General features: G+C 37.9%; 1 protein-coding gene across 1 annotated transcript in view; it reads left to right on the top strand.

The window, feature by feature from the left end:
• The window catches only part of pcdh15a (protocadherin-related 15a), a 122,934-nt gene that overhangs the window by 1,837 nt on the left and 96,332 nt on the right, over positions 1 to 24,765 (top strand). The window contains exon 2 of the mRNA XM_081724266.1: positions 20,951 to 21,069. Coding sequence (XP_081580392.1) covers positions 20,973 to 21,069 — 97 coding nt within the window. The 5' untranslated portion in view covers positions 20,951 to 20,972. The remainder of the gene's footprint in view (positions 1 to 20,950; positions 21,070 to 24,765) is intronic.

The raw sequence follows: 24,765 nt of genomic DNA, 5'->3' as shown, positions 1-24,765 counted from the left end.
CTAAATCAGGACGACAGGAACGAAACTTGTACATCTAAAAGACTATATAAGCTATCTAACAAAGTGGAGCAACATGAAATATGCAGTTTTGAAGAAATCTCTTTGAAGACAGGAGTGTACAGATGTTGGATAGAGTGGACAATTAGTTCCAAAGAGGTATTAGAGGAGAATTCATCTTTACTGAACAGGGAAGAGGGCACATACTTACAATATGATCAGTAAATTTGGCATGTGTAATTTTTTGGCTTTTCATACCTCCATACAACAGCTGCTGTGTGACCTTAATGAGGTTCATGACATCATAGGTGTGAATCACACCCAGTGGTTTACATGCTGGGAAGTTTCCTACCATGCTGATGAATTGACAAAACCCTTCAGATGGGGGGTGAAATGGCATCAGTAATAAACTATGACTATTAATTCTAAAGAATACAATTACCTGGATGACTGAAAATCTTCATAGACAGACTATTACAGTTGTAAAACATACCTTGCCATTTGTAGCAGGGCTTTAATAATACAAACAGTTTTGAAATTTGCTGTTTGGGTTTTCCTTGGGTTCTTCTTGTTAAAGTTTGAACCATTTGTACCTAATCAAAATGCATCTCATGGTCCTAATTGAAGTGCAATGGGAGCAAGTAATTTAAGACCTGGTCTCTTCACTTCTCATGTAGCATGCTATAGCCTTAAGCCAGTATTATGTGTTTAATCAGGTGTTGAGATACTCTGTGTCTGGTCAAGCTTCAAACCCATTTAATGATAGGGAAAACATAAATCGATTAAACACTGGTGGCATATTGCTTTGGGAATTAACAGTTGTTGCTTTTACATGTGGTATGTCTGTAACACATAGTGATGTATATCCCATTGTGAATAGTTAAGTCAATGAAGCACTAATTAAATGGGGGCTGGTAATTCTCTAAAAGATGCTTAATGAAATATTTGCATGCCTCCTGCTCCATGCCTCCATGTGAGTATTGCTTTACACAGAATGCTCTCGTGTTGCTATGTTTCAGTGATGCTATAATTTGTGAAATTCCATGGCTAACTAATTTAGAACTTTCTAGTGAGTAATTAGTGCAGAGCTCTTAACTGCTGGTCTATGGATGGTGTGCTGGGTGTACAACTACAGTGCAAATTCTTTGATTTCACTTTTCCATCAATAAAAATGATTGTTCTTACAATCAAGATGACATAATGATTGCAAATGTATAAGAATTCCCAGCTTGTACGAAGACTGAAGAAGTCAAGGTTAAGGCTAGGGGCAGGTCTAGCAAGATCTTTGTTTGGAACAAAGTGAATCCTAGTTGGCTTGTCTATAGTCAGACTTCATCAACATGTGTTCAATAATAAATTATCTTTCATATTTCTCTATTTGGTTGATATTCTAGGGTTACTTATTCTATGAGAATGTTTGAATAATCACCATGATGTTCTCTCATGATGTGATTGTCATATCCAAATACTGCTCCTAATGTAAAAGTACCTAAAATGTTCTGGAAGGGTTTAATAAATGTTGCATAGCTTACATATTTCATTAATGCTTTCTTTGTTTTTATTTATTTTTCAAGCTAAATTTAAATATGTCAAGAGTTGTGAGAAATGTTGGCAGTACCATGAAACAGACAAAGGTCATTCAAGGTTCTACATAGAGGTTAGTCTTAAACATTCAGATGACCTTCACGTTTTCAATGGCAGGTTTATTTACTTTATTATAGAACAGAGCTGAGTACTTATAATTAGCCTAAGAGCAGGATGATGTGATGACGACTGAAGTGTGTGTGTTTTGGGGATGTAGGGAGAATGTGTGTTCCAAGCAGTAGAATGGGGGACTTCATAATAAGCTGTGTGGTTCCAAGAATATTTAGAATCTCAGGTTGTGCCACATCTGGACTCAAATATGACTGTATTCATATGCACAGTGGACACCTGGGGAATACATTTCACCATTTGTTGATAAGAGATCCGTGGGTAGTGATGCCTGAAATGGTTTCCATCCACACATACAGTCGGAGAGGGAGATGATTAGAGAGAGGAAGACGCTAAGGAGGAGCACAGACAGGAAGACAGCAAGGAGAGATTGACAAGGAGGGCCAGATGAATGTGGGCAGAGGGACAGGAAGCGAAGAACAATGGAGAACTGTCAAGAAACAGGTGAAAGGCACACAAAGACAAGAAATGTCCGTAATCAAGATGTAAATTTGGGAGCTTTGAAAATTAGGGCTGTTCTATGGTAATGTGTTAATGACTGATGTACCATCTGTCTGAATTCATCACTATTTACACATGCCCATTTCTTTCCTTCTTACTGAGTCGCTCTGCACACTTCTGTGTGCAAGACATGAGAACCTGAGGACACCACCTCTGCTGTGTGATGCTGAGCTTCTCCCAGCCCTCTGATTCATTGCTAATCAGTGTGTGACAATTGCACCACCCCAGGGAGCCGAGCAGCATGCCAGCAAACCAGGGCTGGGGCCATGGGTGGAGGGAGAGAGAGCACTCTCAGTGAGTGGAGGTCTGACAGGTAGACTATAACAGAACAGGAGGCAGGAGTGCACTCATTTATTTGGCTGGGGAGCCAGAGATTGCAGGGCCAATCTGAGGGTTAAGAGAGCTGTTCAGGAGTGAATGGGGTGTCTGGAGAGGCTGGGGGAATTGGGGATGGAAGTTTGATTATGGCATTAAGGTTGGGGCATGTCTCTGTAGAATTTGCCATGTATGAGCATTATACCCACACTTTCGTATGCTAAAATGACTGAAGGATTTATTTGGTTTCTGTCTGAATTGCACAGAGAACATGTACAATGAATTAAGGGACATTCACAGTCAAAGTGGTATGTCAGACTATACAAAGTCTTCTCTTTTGGACCCTTGATAACTACAAGCACCATAAACACAAGTACTGTTTACATATTAAATGACTTGAGGCTTTTTGGAGTGGGATGTTCACATACAAGATACATTTTGTGACTTGCATTATTCATGAAAAATCAAATGGAAAAAAATAAACATTACTTTTATTTCACAAACTTGTGGTGTCACATGAGTTCGAGCAGTTTTAGTTAATTCACTTTGTCACAAGATACAGGGATTGCTCAGAACTCATAGTTGTCCATAGTTGGACAAACAAAATGAGGAAGTGCTTTTGAGAATTATTTATTTTGAGTAAGCCACTGATAGGTGGTAGTAGTAGTAGTAATAGTAGTAGTAGTAGTAGTAGTAGTAGTAGTAGTGTGTGTGTGTGTGTGCGTGCGTGCATGCGTGAGAAGAGAGAGAGAGAGAGAGAGAGAGAGAGAGAGAGAGAGAGAGAGAGAGACAGAGATATGTAGCAACATAGAGAAGTAAACATAGGATTAGACAGGAAAAGCAGTAGGTAACAGAGGAAGATGGTAATCCCTGTAGGTCTGGCACTTGTATAAGTCTTTCAGTAGGGAAGTTGTCAACAATCAATACATTTATCTCTGGTATCACAGACACCAATAACATGACATCAGCTTCTACAGACTTGCTGACTATGTTTGCAGTAAGCAAAAAGGATGTTTTATAATTTTTTATAATCTGAAAACCACACCCCCTTCCCATGTGTGTTTTTTAAGTCAATGTTGTTCTATTATTGTAGCCAATGCACTGCCCTTATTACGTCCTCTTATGTGGCATAAGATATTCCTGCTGCTTTATGATGTTTGAAATATCACCACAAAAAGTTGGTACCAATATATCCATTATTGTTTTTATTCATTTTCTTTTATTTTCTGCCATGATCACTGAGGACACTGAGTCACATGAACATGATACACATCCTTTTAGGTTTAATACTGGAATGCAATGAATATCCATTACAGTACATACCAGTACAGATTGTTTATTGATTGTTTAAACAGTACAAGACCCTTTCCTGAACATATATTAAGATATATCCTCTTCTGAGTTAGCTTTAAACCATTATCACTGGTGAATTATCACATTTAGTCAGGGATTTACACTATGTCAGAAGGTCCAGACCTCCAAACCTTAATCTAGACTGGCTATCATGCTTAGGAAGATAATATTATTGGCAAAGCTTTTATAAAGGAAAAAATTGTGTATTGTTCATAAAAAAGTGCATTTTATGCAGTGCATATGTGTGTTGGATAAGTCAAATCAAACTTGTAGACATTAGCTAAAATTACTATAAATAATCTACTGTCATGTAAATAAATATGTAAATAAGTACAGCAAATGAAAATACCAAAAATACCAATACTTACCTACAGATCAAGTTGCCTGAGGAAATGCAACTTGTTTTAAAAAGCAGAAATAAGAAATTTTATTAGTGGAAACCAGGGCTGATTCTAAGATTTTAACATTAGCAAGGCTCAGCCCTGAAAGAGAACGTGGAACACTATGGATAATATTTCGGCTGTATGCAATACAGGCCTCTGAAATTCCGCACATTTGTGTGTTTGTGTGCATGTGTAATATACTCTGATTTTGAAAATAATTCAACAGATTGTGAGTTGGATAAATATTAAACATAAAGGTAAGATTTATTGAAATATAGCAGCAGAGGTGTCACAATCATTCAGTTCAAAACCAATAAATGGCTAAACAAAGGGGAAAAATGGAAGGATAGTTTACTTGTAGCTTGCTGGAGCACTTTAGTAAAACTGAAGTGGACCACAAAATGTGAGTAGACAATGTATTTGGGAAAATATGGATTGTGAAAAATGTTTAGGGGTTGAGACAAAAAATGGGGGCTGAAGTTCCCCTAAAAAGGGCCTGGACTTGTAGGAGTCAGTTCATGTAAAGTCAGTTTACTTTATATTATTTATTTTATTGTGCTTGGAGAATTAATGTGTGATTTTAGGCGTTTTCACACTCAGGTCATTTAAAGTGCTCTCAGATCACATAATCATGGTTTGTTTTGCATATGTAAATACATCCAATGAATTCAGACTCTGCTAAACAAACCCCAAAACTAACCAAACCCAGACCACCTCCTGAGGTCTCCTGAGGTGGTTTCAATAGGGTTTGTTTGTGGTCTGCTTGATTTGTGCACTGTGAAAACAAGGTGGCCCTGGTCCATTTTGTGTTCTATTTTGGGCAAACCTTGAGGCTTATCATACACAGCGACGATCTTTATGGGAAAAAATGAGCTCAAGAAAAATTGCTGCACGTGAGATTGTGTGGTTCTGAAGCAAAGTTTGTCCCCATGTTTGTCTCTTCTTTAATTTCTTTTTAAACTGCTTTGGCATTTTGTCAGTTCTGTTTTTGTCATATGCTTCACGAAAATGTCGCAGACCCAAATAACAGCAGCATGACAAGTGACTATCTTGAGTATATCATATCCATAATTCAGTGTTAGACAGATGGGGTCTGAGTTCAAACGGAACTGTGCTGTGAGCAACAAGTGCTCTGAGATCTCATCAGTGCTGAACATAGTGGCATTTAAATTTCACTTGCATTGTGAGAAAAAGAAATGAGGTCAGTTGCAATTAGTTCCCTTTCTGGTTCACTTTTAATGGAACTGAGTTTAGTTCATTTAAAGAGAACTAGGCCGATATGAGAACACCCTAAATGGACCCTAAAACGAACAACCTCAGACCATCATAGACCTGAGGTTGTGGGACAGTTTTATTTGTGAAATAGGGTCAGTGTTTTAAAGCTTACCGTAAACATATTTATTTAGTTTTACCTTACCACAGGTACAATGAAATGTAGAGCAATAAAGCATTCAATCATGTTTTGTTAAATAAACAACAATTATGGATTAAACTACCTTAAAATACAAAATATTTAGAAATGTAGGTAAAATATTTTTAAATGTTCAAATGATTTTTTCTTCATTTGTCTCTTCATCTGTTTCATGTCACAAAGTAGATTACAAGCAGCATGAAATAAGTAACTAATAGAAAATCTTAAAAATTCACAAAGAAGAGCTGTCATTGGATACTTTGGGATCTTTCTGTTGAAAAAAAAAATCCAGAAAAGAATGTACAGCAGTGTATATGTATATTTGATGAAAAGATAAATTATATTTTAAACCAGTCACATTACAAGAAATAATATCATTTTCAATCAAGTAGCTATTTCATCCTCATCAGTTACTTTGCTGATGAAAGCGAGCTGAAATAAATTAATTCAAGTGTCTTAACAAATGATTGAAAAGACAAACGTCTTGAAACGTTTTGCTTCATATCAGACCAGTCCTAGCTAACTTAACTCCTATCTCCATAAAGTACTGCTTGAAGTACTGCCCAATTTCCTTAACACATGCCTTAACACATGCCTGTTATGTCTTGACATGTTAGCTCTTAGAAGTGTGGTAATAAAAGATCATGATATTCATTTTCATGTTATGCCAATCATAAAATGTGTTAATATATGAATGTGTTAATGCCTTCTGTTTATTAGGAAAGAAAATTCAGAATAAATGAAACGAAGACTATAACGATGGTGTACACATCCATTTTTAAATCTATAAACCAGTTGTAGACAGAAAATTTAGAAAAAAAAATGTCTCACCTTGTAATGGATATTTCATCATTGGAGTAAATATGTTATTCTTGTGTAATTTAAAAAATAGGCCAAAGTAACATTAAACTTTATAATTTTTAACAAGCATTCAATTAGTTATACATCAAAGTATATGCAGGTCTTTATAAATATGGTGCTTTTGCCAGAAATGAAGATATGGATGGCTATATGAAAACGGACATTAGAGACTGTACCTAAAATTCTTAAAAAACCAAAAAACAAAACAAAACAACAACAACAAAAAAAACTAAAATGTCACATCCACTTTATTAAGAAATCAAAAATAACAGAAAATAACAGAAAATCTGCTTTCCCATACATATAACCAGTTATTTATGCTAGAAAAAGAAACAGAGGCCTTAGACCTGGCATTGACTACAGAGAGTTAAACCCTAACCCAGATAGGGAGCCTATTCCACATATACATGAAAATGCATGGTTCACAGTTTTAGATCAAGGCAAAGCCTATCATCAAAGTGGTATCAGTGAAGATTCCAAGACACATATCCTCACAACTCTCTAGAGACTATTTGAATGGAATTAGGTTCTGTTTGACTTAACAAATGGACCTTATGCTTTTCAGCAAAGCATAGAGCTTAGAATATTTAAATTGGTTTCCACTTCTAGATATCTTGGTGAATGATAAAATGCTCACACAGCATATGGAAGACATAAGATGCATTCTAGAACATCAACAAGAGTGCCACATAAAGCTAAGACCTAAAAAGGGTAACTTATTTAAAAATTAAGTTTATTTTGTAAATGGAAAACACAGGTTTCCAACTAAAGCATTCAAACTAAAGGAGGCACATAATGACAAAATAACCCCCAGGTGGTGTGGCTACTAATGGACAACCACTCTACCTGAGGGAGGTGTGGACTAATAACACAAATTAGTGTAAACACAATAGAGATGCAAACAGAAGTCCACATGCTCACCACCATCACTTATTACTGACGGTGGGGGGGCACTGTTACAGTAAGCCCCTGTGCGCCAGCTGAAGCATGCTGTGGCCAATGCAAAGGAAACAAGGTTGAGAGGGTGGGGACATAGTTGGCACTATGCCTGCCAGGGCTTGGGGAACTCGGAACACCTTGCTACCCAGGGCCTGGGGCATAGAGGACACCATGCCTCCCTCACGCCCTGGACACAGAAAACTCATGTGTCCTCCTCTCAGCATGCTGGCCAACCTCTTCACTTATAGGTTTCTACTCCACTGAAGCATAGTCCTGAGCCTCACCAGGGCAGGACAGTGCCCCTCCTGATGGACCGGGCCCCCTTCATCGACTGGGCATGGATACAGCGCCCAGTCCCCAACCATCCTGGACAGGGCATAGTGAGGCATCCCTCTCTGTTGACGGAGCCTCTTCCAGTCAACACGGAACCAACACATTCCCATATTTCTGGAACTCTTCTCATGGCAGAGCCCCCTTCTTGCATGCAATGTGCCTTCTCATGACGATGTGGCTCCTCTGCTGACCACCATGTGGTCTCCTGCCTGCACACACAAAGCACACAGTGAAACTGGAGAGCACAGACCAGGGGCCCACAAGCCCAAATTTTCCAGAGGGAGACCCCACTCCTCTGGGACTGAGGAGGCATCTTAATTCCAAGTCTCAATTCCAATTCCTAAGGTCATCCACGGATCACTGCAGGCCTAGGGCGTGGCTCCTTTCTCTGTTGCGATACACAGATCCCACCTCCTCATTTAGCGAAGCGATGAGGACGGAACACATCTCCTGGCATGGAATGTACACACTGCTGAAAACAAAAAACAAAACAACTTATCAACAACAGTAGCAACAACAGCAAAAACTGTACAAGTGCAACCATTAATCAGAAATAACTAACATATCATTAATATTCTAACCAAGCTACCTTAACAGCCCAAGTTTGAAGATCCATTTATCTTTCACATTGACACATCAAAAGAGGATGATGCAGTGATATTGTATCAAAAGTAGGAAGTACAAATATAGTCTATAGGTCACATGCATTGACACCATTCAATTGAAACACAGTCAAGATTTTGATTGAATTTCAACCATTACGTTGAATCCTGCAATCTCTTGCAAATCAGAAGATGAAAAGTACAAACAGAAGTGAATAATGTCACAGCAGGTACTAAAATAAATGTATTACAATTGGAAAAGTACAATAAGAGACCTGACAGAAAAGCAATTCTTATGAGCAAGATTAAAGTGTGATAAGACTGAGGGATCAACAGATTGGCCTCTTGCTGAGAATAATATTTGTTGAAGAACACAACCTGTTAAACTGACATAAAAACAAGAGTGAAGTCTGAGCTCCAGGACTGGTTCTATGGTGACAAGTGTAATTTGCTACAACAATAATATAATTCTAGGATTATGGAGTAAAGCAAAAAACAACAATTCAGATTTATATATAATGGTCATTGCCTAGGCTGCTAAAGCAGTTTAAGGCATGTGTGCATACCTGCTGTCTAATTCATCTTAATTTATAGCCTCAATCTTTTTTCACCTTGAAAAAACAGGGAAAGATATGAGTATATTTTAGTGATGCATCTTGTTTTGCAATTACTTGATCAAGGAAGAAGATAGACATATCAAGATTATGCTCTGTATTGGCAGCATCAAATGAAAGAGATATATGACATTGCATGTTGGCCAAATTCAGTAAATCATAGCAAGGGGTCAAACTTACTATGATTGCAAACCACAAAAATGTTCATGCACTTTGTGAAAGCATTTGTACTAAATATGTCAAAGTCTGAAGAGCCCATACATTTATGCTCTTCTTATAAAGATGAAATATTTTGCCACTCAAGAAACTGGCACAAAACCCCGCACATGACCAAAAACAAGGTGACATCCAGTGAAATAGTATTAGAAAGATTCCAGTCATAAGATTGTCTGAGCAGCTGGAGAGGACAGATGCAGAGGAGTGCTGCTTAGCCCATCAAGCCAGTTACTAACAGCAGCTTGCTCCAGCTGATTCCCTAGGAGGGAAAAACTAGCTTGTGCTTATTATAGAGGTATGTGCTCATCATTGAAACCTACAAAAGAAATAACTGGACTGGAGAATGTTCAGCTACCAGAGACCATATACTCTCATGAACAGGAATAGGGATATAAGCATTGCAACAAGGATTTGGACACAGACACAGAGACGACATAAAGAGACTTTGATGTCATGACTTTACTGAACTGCAGAGCACAGTACCATGGTCAGCTCCATACAGCTGGAGACCTACTAGTGCTAAAGACCTAAAATAAAAAGAAAAAGCTTTGTAGTTGTAGTTTGTATCTTATTTGAGTGTAACACTGAAGATGATAGGACAGGCTAGATCAGTGACTTGTGATCAAAGAGTATCTTAACATCAAACAACTTACAAATAAATGAAGTAGAATTAGGCAGTAGAGACAGATGCTGTGCCAAAGTTTTTCAGGTGTTGGTGGCATTCTTGACTTGATGATATCTCTTGGATCTGTCATATTATGATGTTGGCAAGTTTTCTCCTTTTTGGAGCAGGAGCATTATTCAGCTATACAAATAAAATGTTATTAGGTGCCTGAATGAAAATAATTTACCTCAGAAATGACTAAGAACAGTGATCCCAGGTCTATTTAGATGAATTCTTCTGGAAACTATATTTAATTCTGTTAGCCAACTATGGCTGTAGAGTTGTAGCATGCGGTGCAAAAATAAGTATTTTTGCACTGCATGCTACAGCTCTACAGCCATAGTTGTTGGAACCAAACAGATTGCAGCCCAGTCAAGCCTATAATGAAATTGTAATGGATCCAGATATATTTGCAGAACAAAAACAGCTTGCAATGAAGAGCAATCAAATTTATTCCTGTTGCTGTATAGACTACCTGTATCCTTCTGTATCCTTTTTTTGTTATCCTTCTCTTTGTAGATGATCTGTTCATCAACCGGTATAGTCCACTTTAACTTTTTATGTCCAGCTGCTGTCTGTGAGAGAACTGAGGCCAACTAAAGGGAGCCAATATCATCCAACAGGGATAACATGACCTTTTCTCTTGTTCTTTCATTATTTTGGTCAGCTCAATCTTGTCCCCTTTAAATTCAGTGACGTACTCTGTCTAAATAATTCATATCATTCTTTTTTTCATACCAAGGACCTGGTTCTTGATGTCAGGTTCATAGGGGTCACTGGGGTGTGTCTTCATTGGGGATTATCCATGAATCATTGTATCATTAGTATAAGTACAAGAGGAAAAGGGCAGGCAAGAATAACAAAAGTGATTATCATCACTATTCATGAAGATAGGCAAAAAGTGAAAGAAAACCCACTAGAACACAGAACATGTGAAAAAACAAGGGCAAACTACTCACAGTTTAGTTATGTAAGTCAATGCAAAGACCTTAAGTGGAACAACCTGGAAGATACATGAATGTCATATGTTCACTAGTCACTTATTTAGCTGGCCAGTAGAGGTGGTATAATGATGGACAGATGGTGTCGGGAAGTAGTTGAAGTCAATGCAGACCACACACAGAGGATCCAGTGTGGAGTGTTCTAGAGCAGACTCCCTGAAAATTGTCCCTTAATTGCTGGCTCTGTAGAGAATATCTACTATGGTTTACTACACTGCCATGAAGAAATGTAAAAATAAAAGCTGTTCATATTACGTTAATTCATTCATCCATCCATCTTCTATACTGCTTAATCCAATTCAGGCTCAAGGGTGGGCTGGAGCATATCCTAGTGCAGCCCAGGAGCCAAGGCAGAAACCAACCCCAGTCAGGGCACCAATCTATCACAGTGTGCACATGCACACTGGGCCAACTTAGAAATACCAGTTGGCCTAACACACATCTTTGGATCTTAGGAGTGTGGGATGGAGTAGAAAGAGAAAAGCCACACAGGGAGGCACAGGGAGAACACATAAACACACAGAATAGGCTGGGAACTGAACTGGAGCTGTGAGGGAGCAGTGCTAACCACTGCACCACAACACAACCCCAACTGTTTAGGTATAATTACATAATATGGAAATTCCTGATCAGGAAGATCGTACAAATGGTAATGTTTTCTGTGACAATTCTCAACAGGGAGCATGCATTTCTGCATTATCTACTTGTGCCAGTCCACAATGACTCAGAGATTATTTTCTTTGCCACTCCCCCCACACGTAATTTTTATTTTGAAGTCACCACTTCTGTGTTCTAGGCCCTGTAGTCTCCTGAGTGCTATATTACAAGTTGTATCTAAAGATGCAATATGGGGTACTCTCATTCTCTATGTTAAGCAGAGCATTCTTTATGTACAATTTAGGGTAGATATGCATCACTTTGATTAGGATTAGTTTAGTCTAGTTTAGTCTTAAATTAGGATGTATTGATGTATTTTGTAAAGCCTCATTTGATTGTTTAAGATTGAAAAATAACATTGCCTATCAAGGGGCTTGAAAGATTGCAACTCATTTCATTTAATTTCCTCTTATCACATCAGAACTTGAAATTCTGAGCTAAAATTTAAATTGTCTGGTTGATCAGTAGGTGAACCTGTGAGAGAAGCCTCTTGGTGGTCACCAATATTTATTTAATCCATCTGTGTAACTGCCCTGGGTCAGGAAGGAAGGACAAATGAACACAGAATTCTTTTAGGAGGCGGTTTGCCTACAGCTTTCACATTTCCAGTCTCTTACTTTTCATCTTATAGCAGAGTTCTGTGTCAGCTTCATTTTCAGCATCATTTAGTCTATTGAAGGAAAATACCATTTAAGTAGGCTACAGTCAACGAGACGCACATGTGACCAGTTTTAATTACTCACTGGTTCATGCATGTGTCTCTCTAGCCTGAAAATAATACTCAGCCACACCCTCACAACCACTCCATAGGTCCCATGTGCAACTAATTATAATGATTAAACAATCATATTCAAACATCAAGTTTCAAGTTTGGTTTATCAAGTTTGGTTTATTTGTCACATACATAAGCATACACAGTATAACTCGCAGAGAAATGGTTGAGAGTGCTCTGTCCAAACTGAGGAAAAAGAAAACAGGGGTGCATAGAGGAATATATATTCTATATATGTACAAAAATATATTAACAATGTATGTACAATATATGTATATTATGTTTATATACACAATGTATATGGTTGTGTATATAGGTATGCACACAATGTACACAATGTACAGATCCATCTTGTAAAATGACATATTTACAGTTTTTATGTTACATGGTGGTAATTGAACATATATACAGTTATGTTACATGGTGGTGGTGGTCCCCACAGTTTATCAGTTTCCCTGATTCAGGGCCCGAATGGCCTGTGGGAAGAAGCTCCTCTTCAGTCTCTCTGTTTTGGTCTTCAGGGAGCAAAAGCGCTTCCCTGACCTCAACAGAGAGAAGAGCCTATTGTTGGGATGGGTGGGGTCCTTCACAATCCCCCTGGCCTTGGTCTGGCACTGCTTGTAGTAGGTGATTATAGGAATCACTAAGTATTTCCTATAAGGTCATTAAGCACATCCATATCTACTGGTTATTCACTGTGAATAGTGTACTACAGTAGCCTTTTGTGTCCAGTTCAGTCTGTTTCATAAAGTAAGGAAGATGAAGTAGGCAGTGGGAGGGTGTGCACAGCACACAGGCAGTGAAGCACTGTTTTCATTTGTGTGTCTGTTCAATGTCATGTAATATCTTATAAGGGCACTTCCCTGAAAAATGACATGATAATGTCAGATTGGCCTTCTAAAAATAAAAACTAGAATATTCAGATCATATTGTTTAATAGATCCAGAATACCAAAGTCATTTAAATTTTGTAATTTAGGCACAATAAGTACATTTAGCTCTAAACATACCCTGAACTAATTTGCAAAGTATTTGAAAAAGCTAAGTTAGTGTGCATGAAATGTATTTTACTCCATGAATTTTAGAGTGTGTAAGGAAAATTGTTGTACCTGGTCTGAAGAAATCAAGTTTGATGGAGAGGTGTGTGGCAGCAAACCCCCCTCCCCGCAAAAAAAAGAAACACAGGGAGCAAATGTGAATCCAAAAACGAAAGCCGTTTAATAAAACTGAAAGTAAAAGGTGCTTTACACAATGTAACATGGCCATATAATAATAATCCACACAAAGGACTTGAAACAGGAGGAATAAACGCAGGGAAGAAGGCACAGGTGGGATAAATGAGTGAATAACTAGACACAGGTGGCTGGATTTAGGCTGGGGAGTGACAGGAGTGGTGGGTGGAGCAGAGAAGAAGAAAACAGAACACGTGGACAACAAACAAAAGACCACATGGGGGAGCAACACGAATGAAGCGAGCAATGTTACAAAAATATAATACAAAGTGAATGTGAAAACAGTGTCATGCCTCCCTCTAGCCCTGTACGAAGGTCTGAACCACACTACACTTACCAGAATCCCCAGGGGAGTCAGGAAGACCACCACACTCAACCATCACCCGGCCCTACCACTGTCTCACATTCATCATCCCCAAAATATTAACTTTTCACCTATGTCTTCTTGCCTCATCTGTAAAGGCTGTTTTTTTTCCTTTTCAGTGTGAATTATTGTCTCTGTTTGTTCAATGTGCACCAAGTGTTTCTATTTTGTTTTGTTCTCTTCGGTTTTCTGAAAAGTTTTTGGCTTTTTCTCAGTTCTGTTTTTAATTCCCGCTTTTGTATTTGGTATTGCATTTTTCTCTGGCTTTGACCTGAACTGACTCTGCGCTTGATATCCCTCTGTCTTGGAAATCTTACTGTTCTGGTTTTGACACTGGCATGTTCTTCGACTATGTTATTGGATACCTTTCACTATTAAACACATGTACCCATCAACTTATATCCTCAAGTATGTGGCTGAATCTTATCTGTTACAACAATGAATGAGCCATTGCACTAATAAATACACACAAAGATGATACATTGCACTAATAAATACACACAAAGCACACAGTCTGTGTTCATTATATTAATTCAATCTGTATTCATTATATGTTCACCATGTTCATGATATTAAAATGTCATGAATGGTGCATTTATTAAGGGTTGATTGTTTACCTTCTAAGAAGGGCATTGAAGCATATTGTTTGCAATGCCCAAAAATCTTTCAAAGTACATATAAATCTCTATTTAAAGGATAATTAAAGGATGTCAGAGAGCACCAGTTACAGATTTGAATTGCTCTAAGATAACTTCAGGACATTATACATTGCTTAAAAACATAAAAACAGTACTCTCTGTTTGCTCAAGATGCTGACATAATTCCACTATTACCTCGTCTGTTTAAGGGTATACATAATGATGTGAATTTATTTGGCTTATCTTAAACCAATGATAGTATAGCTGCCTGGGCACTGCAGGAGTGCAATGAATCAACTTCTTATTGTTCATTCTTTAAGGTGCTATACCGACAACCACAATGAGGTTAACTTAAACATGAACTTATTAGTATATTGTATAGTGTTTTTGGTTTTGGAAGCCCTTTTCATTGTGTTGGTAGCCTGGTTGTGACCAACAGAAGAATGAGAAAACAAATTTTATCTTAATTCAACTGAAGTTCAGGACAGTTTAGTAATTTTCCTGTTTTAGCTTATCTAATAAACCCAGACATTAACTACTGACTTCAATCAGGTGTGTTTGATTTACTAAACTGCTGAAATGGAACTGTGTTGGGCACCTTTCAGTTGAACCATAAGTTTGTGCATGTCTGCACCAGTGACTGCCTGCAGGCACTGGACACAGACAGCCTGTGATCCACCTAAGGGTTAGGCTATCTCTTTAGTACTGCTGATTGTCATCATGCTGACTATGCTAGTGAAGTCCAGTCCAGTGGAATGCATTAATCACTTGAGTCATTACAGACTGGATACACGCTCTCTGATTACATCTCCCACTGGGGTATGAGTAGCACTCCTATCTTTGGCAGCCTTCACTCATATTGGGTAACCTTAGCACACTCTGCCAAACAGATGATACAGAGTACATGATGTTCAGAGAGAGAGAGAGAGAGAAGTGGAGAGAGAATATGCCAGCTCACGTCATGCCAAAACAGTTCCAGTAATGCTGAATATTTGATGTCTCTGATTCAAGTGTTACTGGAAGTACAACCCACATACGGATACAGGCATGTGGTTGGAAACATTTCTAATGCCTATCTCAGACCTCAAAGTTGTCAAAGTAAAACTAAAATCAAAGTTTTGTAAATGTACTTGATTATAGATAATGAATACCTAAAGTTGGCTGCATTAATAAGATCTGTAGGGTGTTATATCTGGTTCCTTACTGATAATGAAATATTGAAAATAACTGCAGCATGAATAAATCTGTGAAACATATCTTAGGTGGGCATTAGAGTGTGTATTGTGAGTATACTTAACCAAATAATGTTATCAGTCTTAATTGATTTCACCTCCAAACCCTTCCTTTCATGAATAAGCAGAGTATTGTGCTGTGAGACAAGATTGATAATCTGATGTTGTAGGCAGCAGTAATGTCATTGACTTTAGGATACCTAATTGCTTTGCTAAATTGTTTTTTCACCTTTCTGTTATGTTCCCCACCCATAATGAAGGCATATGAGATGGCACTGTTTGTAATAGGATGAAAAATCAACAGTGATACCTAGTAGTGCACAGAAGGCCAGTTGTAGTGTAGATAGAATGCGAGCATGAAGAAGCTATTATGGATATCTGAATAATGTTAAAGTAGAAAATCTATTTCAGGGAAGATTACTGTCCTTTGCTAGGGCTGTCAAATGTTAGCTGAATACAGTGTTTGTTGAGTTTTTCTCTCCTACCCTGTTTGAAGTTTTTCATTGTATTAGACAAGCCTATATTTTGGTGAGGAAAAATTTAGGTATCTGTGAAATCATAAGATAGCACCAATATGTACCTGAAAGGTGGCTTGGATTGGTGCCTTAGATGTGGTAGTCTACCAAGTAATTATGACAATTTCTTTCATTAAAATTAGTTTTTCCCTCTCTTTCCTTTTTGACTTTCAGTTTTATAGACTAGAACATCCTTTTCACCAGTATGTCTAACGCTCAGCATCGTAAACAAAGTCATATCATCCCCCTACTTTGACTTCCTTCCCCTAAACCAGGTAACTTAACCTAAGTGTTGTAAATCACAGATTTGAATTTGAAACTATTTTCAGTTTCCTTGCCTGTTGCTAATGTTTTCATAAAACTCTCTGTATCCAAAATGGCATTGAATATTAACTCCCACCAAGTGAAAGGACACTCCATGTACATTCCAAGGACACTGATGTCAATTTACAAGACAAATTTTGTAAACTGTAGAATTGTTATGGAATTATGCTTATCTTATAATACCTGGGTAATAACATAAAGGTTTAACTTTTTTCATTATAACTTGAAATTGTATAACAAGCTCAAGTAAAGTCTGGCTAGCTTAATGTAACCATGGAATTAAGGTAATTGTTTTATTGTTTTGGAAACATATCCTAATTTTAAAAATTATTATTTTATTATCATTCACTTACATCATCCATCACCAACATGATTATTCAGCCCTTGCAACGAAAAACCATACATGTCCATTTATTGTTTTTCTGTGTTCTACAAAATAAAAACAATAATATAAAGTATTATTGCAAGATTTATTTTTAAATGCCCACATGAATGAAGTACACCTAAATAAAGCATATTTAGTATTTTAATGTAATTTCAATGTAAAAGTTGTTCAAAATCAAAAACTAAATAATTGATTACACAAAAATGGCAAATGGCTGATATAAGTTTTTTTGTTGTTGTTGCTGTAAGGGCTCAGTTAACTGCTTCGCATTGTATTTGCTGGTAATTTTTTACAAACTGGTTAGATGAAAATATATTAGTTGATTTTAGTAGTCTAGCTTTCAAGTTAATGTGGAAAAGAAATTAAAGTCGCAAAATATCATATGCTCATTTTAATATGGAAGTTATAATGTGTCATAACCATGAGTTATGTGTTATGACCATGATGTATGAAACTAATGATGTAAGAATTGCCTTATTTTATATTACTTAGTTTAATTGTCATAAATCTACCTATAATGACTCAGTAATAAACTTGACCCCTGTCAGTCTGAAATAACTTAGGTGGACTTAATTCAGTAAGAACAATAAGTAATTAGAAAAAAAAAGGTTTCCCACAAGAAGAAAACTAAGAATTAAAAGTTAAGATGAAACCAATGTCAAGAGCCTCTTGTAAAGAAGATCTCTTGAGTTTCATTTACTTTCTTAGATCTAAGTCCCTTGTTTATTCATTTGTTGTTTTTGTCTTCACTCAATTCACTCATAATACATGCTAGGTAAAATTAATGTTATCATTTAGCAGCTCTCTTTCCTTCCTAATAGATGCTGATAGAAATGGTTTTTGTCACTTGGCCAATGGCAAGTATTCAAGGATCTACAGACTACTTCAGACATACTGCATCTCAGGAGTTTGCCTATGAAATCAGTGCAATCACTGCAGTCCCAAAAGGAGCCAGCTTTGGAGCAAAGAAGATAGACTATCTTCCCCTTTACTTCAGTTTTGCCAATCATTCGCCATTAATTCCCTCTCTTAATTTTTGTTTTATTAAATTTAGCTATGGCTCTATTTTATTATTGCTGTATTTTAGTGATTCATACTTGTGTGTCATGGGCGAAGAATGTGCATGAAAAAAAGAGGAAGCAAACGCTAGCCTCCAGACAAAGGGTTTGAGTAGTGTGGACTATGAGGCAAGATGCACACCACCTGAGTGGGGCAAGGCAACAAAACAGACAAGCATGTGGAACAAAAGAACAAAATGTAAACAAAAGGCAAGTACATGCCGCCACCACCTGATGGAGGCTGCAGGTGAGGATGGGAATTGTCATGGCTTCTGGCACACATAAACACAGATGGGGTGGTGAGCCAAGGGAGGGTGATAAGGGAAGCAGCAGGCATCATGCCCACCCTGGGCCTGGGGAACATAGAGCATTGTGCCACTTGGGGCCCGGGGCACAGAGGACACCATACATCTTAAGCTTGGGCAAGGTGACGCCACGTGTCCGTGGAGCATGATGGCCACCCTCTACCTTTTGCTGAGGGAGGTGCACAAGCACACACCACCTGAGTGGGGCATGGCAACAAACCAAGAAATACAAGCACATGTAACACAAAAGCATAACATAAACTAAGCCACATGGACGCTGCCACCTGATGGAGGCTGCTGGCGTGGGAGGGCATCGTCACACATTGTCTTATTCATCTCTTCTTCAATCTATCATTTATTGTATTACTTTATTATTGCTAATTAATCAATATACATTCAATTACTTGTAAAGCTTATAGCATTATGGTTGGTATTTCAAATTTTTGGTAGATGTTCAGTGACTACATTGCAGATCTTATAGTTTAGAGTTGAGACTGAATTAAAATCTATGAAAAATTTCCCTGATTCATGGTGGTGCCCATTTAATTCTAGCAATTTTTAATTTACAAAATTAAAACAGTGTTTGTTACTTTGATAAATGATGTTTGAGATCTGTACTTCAATAACATTTCTTTAAATGCAGGCACAAGGAAAAAGTATCATTTCTGCCCTTACGTGCATATTAATAAAATATTGTCAAATTATATGCCATCAGCACTATGCCAATGATAATAAGATAACATATTATGTTGTATAATGTCATTATCTTTAAGAAATGTATAGTATTTCAAAGTATTTCAGGCAAAATCTATAATTTAAATGCTTGCTAAAATTAATATTGCATACAAGAGTTGTAAATGACAAGCAGTGAGGCTGAAAACTATTAAACTATTCTCAGAAAATTACATACATTTGTTTTTTTGATAGGGTATTCATCACCTGATACCTAATACAGCAGTACCTTATTTTTACCTTCTTTTTTATAGTTGCAGCTATTACATGTGCGTTGTTTATGTTGATCAAAATTTATCTGTGATTATATTTGCCATTTTTCTTTTAATGGACAAGTGTTCATCAGCCAAAAAGGCATCTATATACACTACTTATTGTACTTCAATTAAGAACAAACAGAGGTGTGATTTCTATGCTTTTTCAAATCTTTTGATCAAAAAACATGCCTTGGATAATTCCTTCCAAGTTTTGAAGATGATAAAATAAGTATTGCCTGTTCCTTTTTTCAGGAATGCAGTCAAAAGTGAGAAGGGCAGCTTGAGTTGAAAAACAAAGCTATTCTTCTCGACTGTGAGACAGCGTCACTGTGCCATACACCCTGAACATTTCGAAGCGGCCTCCATGTATGTTTGGAATATTAGCTCTCAATGGTGTGACGTCCTGAATCCCAGGTCATGAAAACTTGTCTCTAGTGGATGATACTGATCAAAGTCATGCTGCATCCAAAGCTCGTGATTCTCCCCTGACTGGAGATCTGGGAAGCTGCTTCAACTTCAAAGATGAGCACAAATGAGACAGAAAATGAGAGAAAATAGAAGAAGAAGTGAAAGAGAGAGTGCGAGTGAGAGAAAGAGACAAGAGAGAGCTGGTGGTGTAGAGGTTCCTTGAGTTTGACATGCTGTTCTGTAGCTATGATTTGTTTTGCTACAGTTGTTTTGGCTCTCTGTGAAAAGCCAAAATATAAATAATGAATTTTCATACAAAGAGCTCTAGAGGTAGACATGGTCTCTGTGACATTAAAGAAAGATAGAAACAGTGATTGCAATGTTGCATTTAGACAATTATGTCTGAGCACTAGAATCCTCTCACTCAATCTGTCACTCTCTCTTTATCACACATGCGCGCACACATACTCATGCGCAAGCATACAGACATGTCCAGTTTACAAACATCAGACACATCTACTTATACTTTTAACGTATATAGTTTTAAGCTTTAGTGGCTTAAAGCTTCCTTTGGATAGCCATTGTTTGGGCCTGATTGTGAATACAGGTTGAACATCAAGCGGAAACATTCCTTACCTTCACATCACTTCCATTATGCAAGTTACATTCAGACAGTTAGGAAGCATAATCACATTTGTTGTTGTGTGCTTCCAGACTATGATCTGTCATCATGCATCAAATTCTTGGAAAGAGTATATTAAACTGATATTTGAAAATTGCTTTAGATTTGGATTTTTCCCAGTAGCACACATTCATGTAATTTATAGGATCACTTCAGGCACACATATGTACATTTGCCAATATATATAATTTAATTTGCATGTACTGTCATGTTGTTTTGTCAACAACATGAACCCAATTTACCTTTTTATGGATTCTGCTGGGTTAATACTGAGAGTTTATTGTGTTCTTAGAGATTGAGTTGTATGGAAATGAAGGCTGTCACTGAGAAATTATTTACTGAGAAGTCAGAGCAGAGTGTGAGTCCACCTTGGTGTTGAATTGCACAGGGTGGGTTGGGCAGTTAGGAAGAGCTATAATTTGTCTCAAGGCTGAAGTCTGAGCATTCTCATAGGTCATAACTCTCTCTCATTCTCTCCCTCTCCCAGGTGGGCAGACAGCAGTAAGTGAATGAAGATGAGGAGGCCCTCATGCCTTGTGACATGGTTGGGGATTGGAACCATCCTGCTCATGGCCCTCGCTCACATTAAGGCTCAGGGTGGGGATGGTAAGATAACATCACAGTTTAACAGTTTCTCCCAGAACCACCCAACCCGTCACAGAACCTCTTTGAACCACACTAGCAGGCAGGACCTTAGCTGGTACCTCACAGTAGACAAGATTCTTGTCAATAGTGAACTGTGCATGAGTATTTTCTTTTCTAATAATGCAACAATTACCTTATAATGAAATGCAAACTTTCCTCCAATTCCCCTACCTGGCCTAAAAGAGTGTATTTTTTAGAGCTTTACATTTGGTATTTGGGATATTATATCCAGCCATTTGCTTCCAAGTCTAACTACAACATTTTACACCTTTGGCAGACAAATGCCAAGCTTATTTAAACATGGATTTGGATCAGTGGTAAAAAAGGGCTTTGCCCCCAACAGTCTCAACTCTCCTAAGTGCAAATCTTATTAGAGTCGATCTCTGATAAGGCCCCTGCAGTGAGCAGGCGGTGATATATGAATTGCAGCCCCAAAGTCTGCCAAGGACGATATGACAACTGCAGTAAAATCTGAAAGTGTTTCTGTGTAGAGATAGTAGGGAATGAGCTGTAAATACTGTCAGGACATTCCAATTTGTGACTTATAGTAAAAGTTACCTAGTGTTGCATAGCTGACATTTTCCCTCAGATAGCCTTGTTTGTTCATGCATTGTTTATTGTTATTGATTTTCGATGATCTTGTCATAGCAGTTAGCGTGCTGTCTATGGGAGAGGGAGATTCGATTTCTACCTATTTATGACATTTTCTTCCCCTTTTCCATTGGTGTCAATTGTACTCACATTTCTGTTGGTCACCTAAGGCTGTAGAAGTTTTCACAGAATCCTCAAGGAGTTTTTTTTCTTTCTCCTAATTTACCAGAGACTGTATGTATGCAGGAAAAGGAAAGTGTGTTATGGATTTATTTAAGAAAAGCAGTCTGGTGAGTGATTTAAGTATGGAGGCTATGTGATTGGACATAGCTGCAGTTCTAAAAGTTGCTACGAGCTATACGCTTGCAAGGGAAACATCTCTCCCTGTCTGCAGGGCCACACACTGACCACTTCTCTCTGTGGCAGCACAGCCAGAATGGGAGTGTGGTCTGCATGACAATCTGAGTTGCCTTCTCACTGCTGTCGTTTCAATTACCACATATCTTAGTTGCAGACATCTTAATTACAGGGGACTACACACCTGTGCGAGTGACAGTGAATGGGAGTATTGGGAGAGGGCTTTAGTTTTACAAAGGAACAATCCTTCCACAACCAATTTATTTGTAGCAACATTATGATGTTTTTGGGGAGGAGAAAATAACATGAGGAATTGCACAGCACAGAATAACTGACCTCTTTTCATAACAGAAGAATTCATATTTGTATGTCATCTACAGGTGCAGCATGCTGATTAGAGTAGCAGACAGTCCATGTGGAAAGACAAAGCGGTTAATAATTATGTTAAGCTTGAGTACAAAGCCCAGGTTGTCTCTCAAGAGCACCATGACCTTGTGAGCTTTTAGATGTCACTAATAGCAGTTAATGCAAAGCTTGTCATTAGCTAATGCTCCTGTAGAGGCTGCCTCACAATGTGCAAAGAAGGTTTAGCAACTTTCATTTTCCAGATAACATCAAGGGGTTGTCAGTGCCATCCGCATCACAACCCTGATGAGATCAGGTGGTTAATTAATGATTAATTAACTGATGTAAACAACAGTTTTTATTTCAAGTCACACATAAAATATTACAATTAGAATTCAACCCTAAAATGGATAGATCACAATTGCAATTATGGCATAAATGTGGGTGTGTGCATGTGTTTGTGTGCATGTGTTTGCATGTGTATGTGTGTAATATGTTTAGCAGTATGTATTTGTTTTTGGATTGTCTTGTATGCAGTACATGTCAAGTTCTTCTGTGACATACTGCAGAAGGAGGAAGGGTCAATCCTCACTATCCCTATATTACCATGGTGATTAGACAGATTATTTTGTCTCTCATCCTTTTCACACAGTATCCATCAAATCACACATTTTCTCCCACTCATTTTCCATTTCTTTTTCAATTTCAATTTCATTGCTGTTCCTCACATGATCTGTTTTTTGAGATTCAATATCTAATTCATTCACTTCTCTATTTTATGTATTTTTCACTTCTCTCTCTTTCCTTCTCACTCTGTCTCTCTGTATTTTTCTCCTCCTTTTCTCCATGTCTCTCACACCTATCTGGTTTTGAGAGTATATGTCCTTAAATAAAGCTTACATTTATACCTGGCCTCAGTTCCCTTAGACAGAGTTACAGGTGTGTGTGCATACGTGTGTGTGTGTGTGTGTGTGTGTGTGTGTGTGTGTGTGTGTTGCAATCATCAATGTATCTGTGATGTTTAATAAATGCAGACTCTGATGTGATTAGTATGTTTGCTACTTTGTTACCTCCATGCACAGGCTGAACAGGACAGTTTCCCCTAATGACCCTGAGCCTGTGTGGAGATTGTGTTTGATTGTTGCTGTGAAGTCATGATCTTCTCTTCTTGTTTGTTTGCTTCATGTTAAGTTACCTCCTCTGATGCTACACACAAGCACTAGAATCCTCTCAATCTATCACTCTCTCTCATGCTCGCTCTTTCTCTCTCACTCTCTCTCACTCTCTCTCACTCTCTCTTTCACTACTAATGTACTACTAATTGTTGCGTTCATGGGAAATGGGAGATAGTAATAATTGAAGTTGGCTTGCTTCAGGGGCAAACACTCTTTGATTAGACTTCTAGATTATCTGCTCAAAGCAGGCAAGCATGTAAATCATACCTAACAGACCTACCAGATTTTGCCCTTGCAGTCAAACACTGCGAGGGATTTTTTGTTTTACATTTTTCCCACATCTCTGAGATGAGGTGCTCAGATTCTGTCACCTGACACCCATCTCCTTTAGGAGAGGCCAGACATACTGAAATCCTGCTGTGATGTAATTATCTTTATGAAATAATGTGACAAAAGTCACATAAATTGTAAGCTCTTGCTGTTACAGTGCAAATTCGTTGTCACTGGTGTGGTCTGACCACTGCTTCATCTGTTTATCACACAACGTTACAGCCACAGAGATGTGCCATGTTTGAAATCTATCTATTAGATTTCTCAGAGGATAACTACATCCTGTTTCAAAAGGCTAATTAGCTGTGATAGAAGGGTTAACAGGAAATAAATGAGCAGATAAAGATTTGATTACTTTGAATTTGAGTACTTTGCCCCTGAGTAGTTAATCTCTTGTTCTCTCTCTCTCTCTCTCTCTCTCTCTCTTTATTTCTCTCTCTCTCTATCTATCTATCCCCCTATACATACAAAAGGACACATAAAAGCAAACAAAAATGGTTGACCATGTTTTAATTCATATCTTACACGTGCACTCTCCTACATCCTACACTAATCATCAGCTCCTCTTAGTAAGCGGCTTGGAGAATGGCAGAAAATCCTTCGGAACATTTCAGTGGTTTGATTGTTGCCTTATTATATGCACCTAACTGGAAGTAGATGACCAGCAGCACATTCATGGCCCTGAAACTTTCTTAGCTAGAAACTTTGTATTGAGTGTTATACGCCATAGAGCTGCTGGAGATCCTCTAAAGCCTTCTCTTCATCTTGCACACACAAGGGAACACTTTGTTTGTTACCCCCCCCCCCCCCACTCCCCCACCGTCTCCTCACTATTTGCTCTCTCCTGATTTGGCCTCCT

The sequence above is a fragment of the Electrophorus electricus genome, chromosome 12 (genome assembly GCF_041902795.1).
Source record: "Electrophorus electricus isolate QZ-2024a chromosome 12, ASM4190279v1, whole genome shotgun sequence".
In the NCBI taxonomy this organism is placed as follows: Eukaryota; Metazoa; Chordata; class Actinopteri; order Gymnotiformes; family Gymnotidae; genus Electrophorus; species Electrophorus electricus.
Note: the sequence above shows the minus strand (reverse complement) of the source record. Positions and strands in the feature narration are given on the sequence as shown.